We start from the raw sequence: 14214 nt of genomic DNA on the forward strand, positions 1-14214 counted from the left end.
TCAACAACCACCAAGATATGTAAAACAACATAGCAAATCTGTTTGGCCAAATTTCGAGGCAAAGGTTTCAATTAGAACTGGCTTTATTCAATAAATACTAGTGCATGTAAATAGAGATCTACTGATTTGTGTGACGAAATATATTTATTTCCAGTGAGACGAAAAGTAGTTTAACTAACTTATCTAACCAAGTTATCTTTCTGCATTAGAAGAACCAAATGTGATATAAATTTAATCACTTGCAGCTGTCATAATTTCTCTTCAAGTCGAAGTCAAAAGGTTTATTGACCCGTGCAGGTCCGGGTGTCAAAAAATAGGCCTGCAGCAGCGCTAAGCTTGTCGTAAAAGGCGACTAAATAGTGCTCAGAACCCTAGCCGGGGGCTAGGGCGCTCTGCCCACAGAGCAACTGGGTTGTGTGCCCCAGGTGCTGGGGTTGTCAGGCTATAATACGGAAAACCTAACCGCAAACCATAGTGGTGCACCGTGTTGGGAAAGACGCCACATTCCTCGCACTTTAAAGAACCCTACTGTGGTATTCCCCCGGAGTAGGAACCATAAGGCTCCGCCACAGGAGGCTAAATTGCCCGACCCTACCCACCTCTCCCTATTTCCAGTGGCAATCAAAATTTCTCAACCCCATTATCCTTGTGTCCCATCCCATTTTTCATTTCATCATTTCATGTTCATTTTATCATCAAGTTCATGTTCATCGTCTGAATATAGCTGAAATATTGCTGCTCGGACGTTAAACCCCAACAATCAATCAATCAATAATTTAAGTTGATACATATAACATGGTGAACAAATGTGTGTTCATGTTCCAATTAACTCCATGTTATCTATACTCTATAAATGACTGTAATGTGAGGCTTTTTATGTGATTACATATCCTTATAGTCCCCTGCAGATGAAGTACAAAGGAGACGTAGGTTTGCGCTCTGTCATTTGACATTGGACACATTGCTAAATGCCATGCCAAGTTCTAGATCTCTTATCATTGATAAAATTTGAATTTTATAATCAAGATTGAATTTTGTTACAATGAATTTAATTTGTTGCTATGTTATGTCATTTTGAGTGAATCACAAAAATACTGCGAATTATCCGTTTTCCACACCTTTTTTATCATTGGTACAATACTTTGACATAACATGTTACAGATCAAGTTTGCATTTTGTTACTGTCGATTGCTTTTTGGCTGAGTTGTGGGCCTTGCATTTTTTGCCAAACAAGATATGCATTTGCTTTATAATTCAATTGTTACAATCCTTGTTCTACTGTTTGACAATGTACCAATTTGGACATAGGGTAGTTATACAGATCTCTCAGAATGCCTGTTGTATATATTAGTAGATTAATTTTCCTCTCTGTATTTCAGATATACGTGATCAAACAAGCAAACCAGAAAAAAATGAAGAAGAGTTTGAGGCAGATAAAAAAGTAGAGGTACTATTTACATGAAATTGATCAGAGAATAGAACATGCGACAGGCAACGGAGCTGGAAACATCCCACCAAGTAAAGACAAAGTATACATAATGTATAAGGAGAAACTTGAACATTCTTTGTCTTTTTCCCTTGATCCCAACTTCATTCAGATATAATCATATGGAACCAATGATGTAAGATTTAACAATGGTGATGTCATCAGCATACCACAAGTCGTGAGAACACTTGCCATTCAACTCTGATAAATATGTATCAGAAGGTTTGCTTAGAAACCAGTTTTATACCTTCATCAGATACTACCCTTTTCAAGATACTGTCTACATGTGCATCAGCAAAGAGATCTAACCTATCTGGATTAACGTAGCTACAGATGGTACGTTTGCAGTGGACATTCTTAGAATGTCCTAGAAGAGTTTGGAGCAGAAAAATCTATTCTCTCTTCCATAAGGGCTGCACTAAAAACTTTAAATTTATATCTTAATACAAGATTAATGTTGCACAGTCCGATAATTGTGAAACTCACTGCATGAAGTATGCATTAAGTGAGCCTGGAAATTAATTTCTGCAAGACACATGTAACCGCAACCACGAGAACAACCAACTGTCAAAATGTAAACTGATAAGTGAAACCAAATCTAAGCTGGAGGATGAAATTCAGAAATTAGAATGTAAGTTTATAAAAAAGCAAAAGTTTTTATTAACATGAGCGTAAAAACTGAAACTTTGTACATATTTTTATATGGCAGTCTTAAAAGAAAAAAGTGGATGTGTCGGTTTTACATGCAAATTAAGGTTTGAACTTTGAATATTTCAGTTTAACTATCTATGGTTGAATCAATATATCAGCTTTTTTAGTCGCCTTTTACGACAAGCTTAGCGCTGCTGCAGGCCTATTCTTTTGACACCCGGACCTGCGCGGGGCCCCTATATATTTAAGAAATAATTCTCGGAAGGGGTAGATTTGTACTCATTTTAACATGGGTACGGCATTTATATTCGATTATTTAACACCGAGCGAAAACTGATCTACGACAGCAGATAGAACAGAAATCCTGACAGATCCTGACAAGGTCTGACAGAGGCTGTCCTGGGTCAGGACACATTTTGACCTATTCCATGACAGATCCTGACAGAAACTGTCCTTGGACGTGACAAAGAAAATACGAAAAGCTGTTCTAAACTGTCATACCCCTGGACAGTTTCTGACACTACATTTTTCTATTCTGTGTGACGTAATTTAGAACAGGAAGTCCGCGATTAATAAATGAAACTGTGTCGCTAATGTTAATGAAAAATGTTAAAATTGACAATTTTAGTATTAAATGGGTGACAGATACCTAAATATTTCGGTCAAAATTCTTCAAAATGCCACTTTTAGCAACGAATATGAGTGTGAACACTTCCAATTTACCTACATGGTTTTATATGTAGAAAATGTAGAAACTAAAAATGTAAGTTTCATATTAGTGACTCTGCGACCTGTATTTAAGTAAAAATTCTGCAAAATGCATTAGTGGGAGCATTTTTATTTTTCAAAATGGTCTAAAACTATTGACTAAAATGCTAATTTGTTCAATATAACTTTCATGTGGGTGACTGTGACACATAAATTTCTGTCAAAATTCTTCAAAAATGTAATATTCTTGCAAAATGTAAGGGTGCGAGCACTTTTAATTTTGCTTGAGGGTATAAAATTAATGACTAAAATGCTAATTTTTCAATATAAGTACTTGTTACCGGGTAAACGATAAAGCGAGTTTAATGAAAGTTCAATTAATGTAACGCTGATTCCGGAGTTGTGTCCGGTTTTCGACAAGCCTTTATAATGCTTACGTCAGTAACCTGTTACGTCATTGTCAGCGTTCATGAATGGCGAACGGTTCTCAAAAATGACATGCATTGAATTCAACATTTTCAACCTGAATAACACAAAAGGAGAGAAGCGAGGAGAACGTGCAATATCGACTGATCCCTCAGTGTACGTCGATTCAAGCTCGAGCTGGAAAAAGGGCCATATTGTGGACTCTGTCAGTTCTGTTTATAAATTACGGTAAGTTAACTGCTTCACTCTTCAAATTGAGTTTTATTTTGTTTATGTTTTAAAGTTCAGGGAAAAATCATTTTTACTTGTATCCGCTTGGTATGAAATTATATTCATAGGTTAAATCACCATCAACATTTGCAATAATATAACTGTATAGGTAAACTATGGAACGCTAATTTTGTCTCCGTCAAGGGCAGTGCACAAGGTTTTTTTCTATATTAAATGGGTATGTAAACTACACAAACGAATCATCTTCATATATGACACGCTGGCGTTACTCTTAAAAGCAACAATTGAAATTTTTATTATCGTACATACATGTATGTGGCATTTACGGCTTTATTGTAATGCCGAAATGTGACTTTTGGGTCCGCACCAGTCCCCCTTCCAGGAGGCACTATGTAGTAGGTCATTTTTTTTGTCGAAATAAAGCTGTTAAATAGAAAATTATATTTCCCCCTAGAGGCATGGTGAAGAAATTTGTATAATAATTCATGGAAGTAAACAAATAAAATGTTTTATTTAATGTCGGGCACTTGGGAGTTGGTCGCAAGAGGCAGTATGCCGAAGTAAAAAGTGAAAGCAAGAAAACATTGATTAGACCAAGGAGCTAGATATTGCAAAACTAGAAAGAAAGGAACACAGTGACTGCAAAATCAGAAATTGAACTACATGTAACCCTGACACTTAAGGGAATATAAATAACCGATACCCCAATACAAGGGTTTCCGATACACGGTGAGTTCCTTAAGTAAACCAATTTATGTTAGGAGAAAGAACTTTACGAAAGGGGACAAGAATATTTAGAATACCTTGAATTACAATTATTTACAATCAGATGCATTACGTAAGGCTAAGTGGTAAAACGGCTACTTTAAGCATTACGCCCACAAATTTTCAGAGGGGTCAGGCATGCGTAGCTTTCGGAACAGCACAAAGCCATGTTGTATTTAGGTTAGAGCGTGAGTATCGGGATTATCACTTGAAACCTAAATTTCTGTTGTATTTCATTTGCACGTGCTTAGAGTCAGTGAGTTACTTCTTTTATCCAGAGTCAAACAGTTAAATGGTTTTGATTAGTTTGTTGAGTTCTTACAAGGCTAGATAGTCTATTGTTCTTGTATGGTCGAATCCTGTTTATGTAGATGCAAATTTTTACACAAGATTTTGGAGCACAACAGTAACTTTGAGGGAGATACTATCTAGAAGAAATGGTAATACTGCTACTGCACAAAACATATAGTACAGAAAACTCGAAAAAACGAATAAACTCATTTGTGGATGAAAATCAAACATTAAAGCAGTATGAAATATGGAAACATGCCAAGCAGTATGCTTCTGACAATCAGCCTAGATTTTAATTATGCACACAAAATTAAATATATTATTTAGCAGTAGAAAAAAAAACTTGCGTACATGTACTGTATGTAATTCAGAGAAGTATTTTCGAGCTAATGATTGTCAGAATTTGTCCGGAACTCTTCTAATCCTCGTATCTGTTCTACTTATCTAGAACAGTTTCTGACAGGAGGGCGTCAGGACCCATGACACATTATGAGAGAGCTTGTCCAAAGCCCTGACAGACCATGACAACGTGTGTCGCAGGTTAGAACAGTTTCTGACAGTTTAGAACTGTTCTATGACAGCGAATCCTGACAGTATCGAAGAGAGGTTAGAAGTGATCGCAACTGTACGTCATACTATATACTATAATGAAAAATCCAGGGAGAACTTAATTTTATTTTAATTTGCGCGCTCTTATATATTATCTCAGCGTAGAACAAAATAAACAAAATAGTGTAGGGGAGCAGGCATGCAATGGTCGACAATGTCGTGCTTACACAATGACATTAACACTAAAAATGCTGTTGACAACATTGATTTTCTTAAAGCTGTAACAAGAACTATTGGATAGGGATACGCTATAAAATTACTCATGGAGATGGAGTAGTCGTTTACGTTACTCATATTGTATATACATAATAAGAACAGGAATGTAAATAGTGCAACAAATAATACAGTAACATAATTAGAAAAGATAAGAAAATAGAATACCATTTAGATAATTACGGAGTGTGACTGGCAAAAAAAAAAACAAAAAAAACAGGAAAGTATTTCAGATAACAGAGCTAGATACTAGAAAGAAAGGAAGTTTGCGCGTCGAAGTTGGTGGTGTTTTATTTATTTATTTATCTTTAAATTTAAGCCTTTGGTTTTGGTTACGTTGTACGCCCCATTTTTCAAATTGGAATATCACTTTAACAGTGATTACTCTTCATCTCATTTCTAAAACTTGACACTAAACATTTCCTTAAATTAAAATATTGACATCACTTATCCCATGACATTAAACTTGATAAAACGTGATAACATAATGTGAGAATTAATGCTGCTTTCGATTCAGTCAAAAGATGACCTTTGTTTGATTTCCTAGTGTTAGATGGGTGCAATAAAGGATCGATTTCATTTAACCAGAAGTCTACCCTGTTTTTGAAAAGCGTAGACTGCACGCTGATATTTGTGTTTAATACTGCGTAGTACTGGTTATGAATGTCATACTTTGGCCAATGTGGTACGTCAAGTCCATTTACATTCCTGAAAATGAATTTTTAAAATATAAAAAAAATATTAAGATACAATTGCTTTTATAATTGCTTTTTGATCAAATTAAAATGTCCCTTCTTTAATATAGCAGCTCTGTAATAAGTCTGTCTTGTGAACAGAACTGTGAAGACTTTTTTACACTTGTAATCGTTTTGCCGTTTTTTTATGGGTACCACCAACGGCATGTATTTATATCGTAATAACATGCATTAATTGTTCAATTAAATGGTTATTTTTTTTTGTTTCAATGATTTTTCTTCGTAAAACGCAAAATCTTTAATAGGTAAAATTCGACAAAAAATCTTATCCAGAAGAACATAAGAATAAAAATAATTTGGGAAGGACTTACCCCGTTCTTGCAAAATTTGTCCAATACTTAATAAGCAACAAACTGAACACCAAATCATCGTTTGTTGCATTTGAAATAAGACTAGGAAAAATATAGAACAGCTCGTCACCATGACCTGTGCCATTGAACCATGGAATCGATAGAATGTTGTCTACTGCTTCTCTCTTATTTAAGTAGAGGAATCGATTTGACTTCGAAGATTCTGAATGAATATATAAATTTTTAACTGATGGACTGTAAAAGAATAAGTCGCCATAGTACTCAACTGCCAGTTGACTTTGCTTTGACAGTGACTTTACACTCGAGTACTTTGTGCAAATTTTATTATTAACGTCTGTGTTTTTTCTGTAATAGTCAGAAGTGACAGTTGGAATCACACGGTCACACAGGTATGATGATGGTATGCCTTTAGTAACGTTTATATCATCTCTACCGAGAAGAGACGAAATAAGAGAAGATCCTTCGAACTCGCTGTTCCCTATTATAATATCTAATGATTGATAAAAGTCTTTTGAACGTCCATCATTTTTCAGAAGTAGTCCAGGTTCGTCACGTAAAAAGTCATGGTCTATTACTGGAGCAAAAGGAATTCCGATGTGTACATTTTTAAGTTGATGAGTGTAAGAATTTATTCTTTCTGTAGCATTGTGAATAGTAATCGCTGATTTTTTTCTCAAGCACTCGATAATTTTGGCCGTCAAATTCAATGGACAGTTGACATATTCTGCCAGTTGTTTTGCTTGGGTCAAAGGATTTGACTTGGTCGAAAATACGCTATTTCCAACACCACTCTGAAGTATTACTCTTTGGAACAACCCTCTATTTGCATTATTTAAAGATTGAAGACCTAAACTTAATCCTCCAGCTGACTGGCCAAATAATGTCACCGACATGTTATTTCCACCAAAACTGTTGATGTTGATCTTGACCCATTCAATAGCCAGTTTTTGGTCCCATAGACCATAGTTACCGGGAGCATGATCGTCTCCGGTACTGAGGAAACCAAATGCTTCCAAGCGGTAGTTTATTGTAACCACAATAACATCGCCAACAGCTGATAAATGTGAGGCATTATATAGCATTCCCTGGCCTAATTGAAATCCTCCCCCATGAACCCATATCATTACCGATTTATTCTTATTTTCATTGTCAATTGGAACGTATATATTCAAAAACAAGCAGTCCTCGGATTGATCAGTATTTGGAAGCCATTTCTCTATAAATGGAAATGATGATTGGATGCACGACGGTCCGAAGGAGGTTGCATCTAAAGTGTTTTTCCATTTTCCGAACGGAATAGGTTTTTGAAATCGAAACTGTCCCACTGGTGACTTTGCAAACGGTATCTTTCTGAATTCCTTATAGCAGAAGGATGTACCATTGAATATAAGACAGTTGCGAATTCCTCTTACAACACCTAGATCAGTCTTGACCGTTATATGTTCCTCAGCATAGACAAATCCAACGGAAAGGAAGAAGAAAAATAGCTTCATAACGTAATTTAAATCTGCAAGTAACAAAAGTAAAACAGAACAAGAATATACTGTTAAGACCATAGCAGCATATCTTGTAATGATTAGTCGACTTCAACATCAAGTATAAGTTCCAGTCCTGTCAAGTTTCGAGATGCCTACTGTAGCTCAGGGCCCCAAAAATGTTAAGTTAAGAGTTTTTATTTTTTTCCACCTCTATTTACCATGGAAATAATAGAAGACCGACCGTGACAAGTACAACCGTCGTTACATGGTTCCTGCTACTGAAACATTCATTTTTTTAGTTTCCTTTATATTTTTCTTTAGCTATGAATACTTACTTTTATCAGATTAATATAAAAACTAATGAAAGTAAGAAGCACTTGGCTAATATTTATTAATATAAAAAATAACACTTTTTAGTTTTTTCCTCTATTACTACTACGACTCGTGTATATGCATTTCATAACCGGCATCGTTCAGAAAAAAAGATATACCAAGAAATATTTTAAGATATAGTATGAAATTACGAGCATTCAACTAAAAATGTTGAAATGTATTTCCCTTAGTCTTGTCAAATAGTTCGACAAGTAACACGTGTATTATATATATACTATAAACACAAATACTTACATTAACTCTAAGGTACCCAAAATTCCTGTGCGTATTACACCACAATATGAAATGGGGACAGGTATACATTCCAACATATCTAATGAAATTGTAGATAAATGTAAGGAACTAGAACAAGATACAAACGAAGAATCTAAGGAACTTAGACCAATAAAACAAACATCAGTAACATATATGACTTCAAAAATTATCCAAAAAACTATTCTTAAAAAAGCAAAAACTATTGTTTTGATAATTCATTAATCGTGTATATATATAAGTAATAATAGAATAACATTCGTTGGAACTTCTGAATTTTAAACATTGCCTTACTAATGTATATTTTTTAGAAACGTTGACGCTTTACCTAAATAACCACAGTATGACCGAAAGAACAAGTCCCATGCTGTTGTTACTATACAACAGCATCTTTACAATGACGGTATGGATTTCTTGTGACAGGAGATTCCAACATTACTGAACCAGACCAACTATTCTTTTTACCGATGGAAACGGTGTTTGACTGACAATGTGGTGCTTACATATTGACATTTACACTAACAATTCTGTTCACCAAATTATTATTCTACACATTTAAAGCTTCTAAAAGAAATATTGGATGGAGATTAGCTATTACATTATGCATGCAGGTGTATTAGTAGTCTACATACCACATGCTATATGTATATAACAAAAAGTTTATGTGAAAATGGTCACTTTCAATTATTTTTAATGATTCTGTGTGATAATTACACATAACAAATCTAAGTTTTCGTAACACTATTTATTATTGCATTAAGCCATCCAAGCATCCAGGCCAATAAATTCAAGTGCTAAAAGTGTCATCCTATGGAACAATGTTCAGTAAGTATACTTAAGCTTTCAATTTTGGTATATATAGGACCTCAGTCACAAATTTCATTAGTCAAAATGGCAAACAAACACGTGAGAGTACAGACTACGTGACAGATAAGTGGGTTGACAGGGAACCAGACCGTTGGAACAACCATTTGACCGAGGGACCCAGGACCACAAATCACCTTAAAAGATGGCATTACAAACTCAACAACCAACTCAACAAGAATCACCTAAATTTGTACTTGATTATTTAGAAACTACAGAACGCACAGACATCCACAAAGTATGCTGCAGGGAGTAAACGCAAGACCAGGAAACATAAGTACCATCTAAAACCGACTTACTCAGATGAAAGACAGATTTCAACAAGGGACGATCGACGTGTACCATTACGCTGACACAGTATACCACCTGTTTAAATTAGGTTGGACATTGTATTAAGAAAAGAACTTATTTTTTCAAAGTTCCTGCAGCAACTCGGACTTTACTAAAAACTGGGACATTAACCAGGTGCACCGGTAGGATAGGCGTCCTGTGCTTTCTAGTTGCTCATAAAAAGTCAAGTCAAGACGGAAGAGGAAAGGAAAACTATAACACGTTGAACAAATCAATTTTCATGATGGAGATGGATACACCGTAACAATCCACGAGTTCATGATGACGATAATAAAAATTCTGTAGTGATGTCTTGAATCTTGTAGCAAGAAGCCTAATTGTAAGAAAAATAGTCTGTGTAGTTAATGCAAACTCTGGCATAACGTACGAGTTGTCATAAGAAAACTACATACGCAGGTGCTTAAGTATGTTGCCACAAATGAAAGAACTAAAAAAGAAACCAACATTTTCACCTAGGAGCATCTAGTAAACAGAGGAAACACTGTAATGGGTGCAACTGTGCTTGTTTGGAAATTCTCTAGTCAAAGTATCCAAATAAGAGCGAAAATGTCAAAAATACATTTTTATCTATTTTGCTGCTTATTTTTGTTGTTTCCCTACATCTGAGTTTGGTTTAGCTTGCGTTTTAACGAACACTGAGCTTTTTTTTCGACAGATACTAATAAAAATTGCAGAAATTTGAACGTTGGAAAGCCATACTTGTGGTCAGAATCCTGGGGAAAATGGCCCAGATCCTTTTCTTACTGAGAGGTTGTTTTTATTTAAAAGTCTGTTTTATTGTAATAAAACTTTTCACACTATTCCTAATGTTCCAAAATATTAAATAACATGATAAAAACAAACGTCAAAATCTTCTTTGAAGTTTTGTGAGTATTGTTTCCGTTGTTATGATGTTTGGTCGTTGAAACAATAGTCGGAAGTTCAGAGGTCAATGTTTCCGTGTGACTGGTTAGTTCAGTTGAAACAGGTAGAGCTGTTGTCTGATGCAAAAGTCCTGGGAATGTTTGAAGCCAGAAATTTACTCTTTCTTTGTAAAGCTGTTGTTGTATTGTTACATTAACATCAATAACAACAAACGATTGGCTTGGTAAATCAAATAAGGGCCAGTTAGGCAACCCATCGCCGTTAACGTTTCTGTTGAAAGTAATATAAACACATTAAAATATAACATGGAGTAAATAAACTTATATTGAAAGAAAAATACACATAATATTTCATTATTTTTCAATAGATGTACATAGTTAAAGCATTCTTGAGTACTTGATTATCCAAACACACAAAATATATGAAGTGATACATTATTAATACAGAACTTTCTGTGGGGGTAAAAATTTTCGTCGAAGGGAAATATCGGTGCGCCATGCATTGTTTAAATGACTCTTAAAAATCTTTAAAAACGGCTATATCCTATTCGGATTTTTTTTGTGTGTTTCGAATGAATGTCTTCAATTTGCTTTTATATTTTTTTCTCATTGTACATTTGTAGTTTAGATGCTCGCACACATCGGTTTTTTCTGTCAAATCATCTATTTCAAATTTTATGTTGGCAAGTTTTATATCACAACTTTAATCGAGCTATGTTATTCAAGAATTGGAATTTTAATACGTTAGCTGCTTTAGAATTGTCATACATACCCCGTTTTGGCAAAATTAGACCAGTACTTCAGAAGAACTAAACTATTGGTACGATCGTCAGTGGTCATGTTGAAGAAACCATATAAAGGGAATTGGAACGGCAATTCGGAGGCATGTCCCGCACCAATGAACCACTTAGCTCTTAGTTGGGATACAGAAAACATGGAATATCGTTTGCTCATATACTGGAAATGTGACTTATTACTACTTGTTGCATGTGAAACAAGACTATAAACAGTCGGGCTGTAGAAAAAGACATCGCCATAAAAGTTAACAGCACTCATACTTTGATGGGTTGTTTTATACTGGTCACATATAGGCTGAATTAAACGTGTTCTGTTGTTGTAGTAATCGGAGACTAATGTAGATATGATATTGTTGCATAGGTAATCAAAAGGTATTCCATTTTTTAACTTATTTGTTGCATTTATATTTTTTAGAGCACTGATAAGAAGAGAGCCTTCCGATTCACAGTTACCTATTACAACGTCGAGTGAGGTGTAAAACTCAAAGCCAGGACCTTTACTACTGATTTCAGCTTGTGGTGATTTATTCATAAAGTGATTGTCAACAACAGGCGCAAAACCTATTTCTATGTGTAATTCAGGTCTTTTCAGGACCCAAACTGTCATGCTCAAGAATCCCTCCAATAGTTCCTGAGAAGTTTTGTTACGGAGACAATTCATCGTCCCAAGATTCAAATCCGATGGACAATTAGTGAAATTTGCGAATACTTGAGTGGCATATTTTGCAATTGGTGAAGTCGCTAAAAGGGAATTACCAACGCCACTTTGAGCAATCACGCGTTGAAATAAACCTTTGTTTGTCGGATTTAACGCCTGAAGACCGACACTGAATCCCCCAGCTGATTCACCAAATATTGTAACTAACTTATTATCACCCCCGTAATCACCAATATTATCATGTACCCAACGTAAAGCCAATTGTTGATCCCATAGACCATAATTGCCCGGCGAAAAATCATCGTTGGTACTTAGAAATCCAAACACGTTGAGGCGGTAATTGATTGTGACAACAACGACGTCTCCAATGCCAGCAAGATAACCACCATCATAAACTATCCCCTGTCCAGTTGTGTAAGCACCTCCGTGTATCCAAATCATCACAGCCTTTTTAGAAATCGAAGCATTAAGAGGTGCATAAATGTTTAACTGCAAACAATCTTCTGATTGATTATGATTCGGAAGTAATGAAGACATTATAGGATTGGGTTTTGGCTGAATGCACGACGGTCCAAACTGAGTACCGTCTCTTATTCCACTCCAATTTCCGAAAGGAACGGGTTGTTTAAATCTCAATTCCCCAACTGGAGCCTTAGCATAGGGTATATTGCGAAAAATCCTGATGTTGTAAGAACTATTCCCGTCGTTGACAGATGTAGATATAGCCTTAATCTTACCTAAAGACGTTGTCCATGTCAACGTACTTTCAGAAGCAGCGAGTGTCAAGAGAGTGGATAGTACCACAAATAACATGCTTAAGTCATAAACAATTCTGTAAAAAGAAAAAGCTTCGTTTATATTTGAGATGGATTATTTAGATGATTAAAGAAGTAAATACACAATTGGGAAAAAATTGGTACAAGTATTTTTTGTAAGCATGTAAGTATATATGTTTGATAATTACTTCTTAACCATTGAATACATTTACTATGTAACATACAAACTTAAATAGGTAGGGATTCCGATCCATAAAATTGTAAAAGGGGAATCCTATGCTATTTTTTCTCATTTTCAATTGTTTTGCACAAATTGACAGTTTTTTTCTTAATATATGTAGATTCCAACCTTCAGAGAATCCTGGAATAGTCTAACTAATATAAGAAGTAATCTCCCTTAGATGATTAAATTCTAGTTTTTCTGTTTATAATCCCAATTGAACAGTTTCGCTCAGAGTTGATTTTGAGTGCAAAGGTAAAATATACATGTTACTTAAAATGAATTACTGACATACCGTTTATTTACTGTAGTCGTCAATCTCTGTAGGTAATAGAGTATGTTTGAATAGTGTGTTTGTGTTTGTTTTAGATGACTATCAATTAGATGTGACAAAGTAATATGAGGCAAGCAAAGCTTGTTCGTTGTTTATCGAAAACACACTGTTTGATTGAAAATTAGCATTTTATTTAAATGCTGTTCAATGAGATGAAAAACATACGAAATAGGAATTACAAAATATTTACATGATATACAAACAGTAAACATGGCAATTATAAGAATTGTGCATTAAGCACATATAATTGATAGTAATTTAAAACAAACACAAACACACTATTCAAACATACACTATTACAAAGAGAGATTGACAACTATTTACCACTTTAATCATCTATATAATCCTACTGCTCAAATATAAACGAAGCTGTTCGTTTTTACAGAATTGTTTATGACTTAAGCATGTTATTTGTGGTACTATCCACTCCCTTGACACTCACTGCTTCTGAAAGTACGTTGACGGGGACAACGTCTTTAGGTAAGGTTAAGGCTATATCTACATTTGCCGACGACCGGAGTAGTTCTTACAACATCAGGATTTTTCGCAATATACCCTATTCTAAGGCTCCAGTTGGGAAATTGAGATTTAAACAACCCGTTCCTTTCGGAAATTGGAGTGGAATAAGAGACGGTACTCAGTTTGGACCGTCGTACATTCAGCCAAAACCCAATCCTATAATGTCTTCATTACTTCCGAATCATAATCAATCAGAAGATTGTTTGCAATTAAACATTTATTCACCTCTTAATGCTTCGATTTCTAAAAAGGCTGTGATGATT

The 14214-nt window shown here is 35.0% G+C and overlaps 1 protein-coding gene across 1 annotated transcript in view; it reads right to left on the reverse strand.

Annotated features, from left to right (window-relative positions):
* Positions 1 to 13503, reverse strand: part of LOC148619273 (uncharacterized) — a 33358-nt gene extending 19855 nt beyond the window's left edge. The window contains exons 1-5 of the mRNA XM_088577028.1: positions 13394 to 13503; positions 11420 to 12934; positions 10590 to 10918; positions 6447 to 7953; positions 5828 to 6088 (exon numbers count right to left, since the gene is read on the reverse strand). Of these exons, the coding sequence (XP_088433154.1) occupies positions 5828 to 6088; positions 6447 to 7953; positions 10590 to 10918; positions 11420 to 12915 (3593 nt within the window). The 5' untranslated portion in view covers positions 12916 to 12934; positions 13394 to 13503. The remainder of the gene's footprint in view (positions 1 to 5827; positions 6089 to 6446; positions 7954 to 10589; positions 10919 to 11419; positions 12935 to 13393) is intronic.
* Positions 13504 to 14214: the final 711 nt, after the last annotated feature.

Source organism: Perna viridis, chromosome 4 (genome assembly GCF_037379345.1).
Source record: "Perna viridis isolate PV_CMFRI_1.1 ecotype Kerala chromosome 4, ASM3737934v1, whole genome shotgun sequence".
NCBI lineage: Eukaryota > Metazoa > Mollusca > Bivalvia > Mytilida > Mytilidae > Perna > Perna viridis.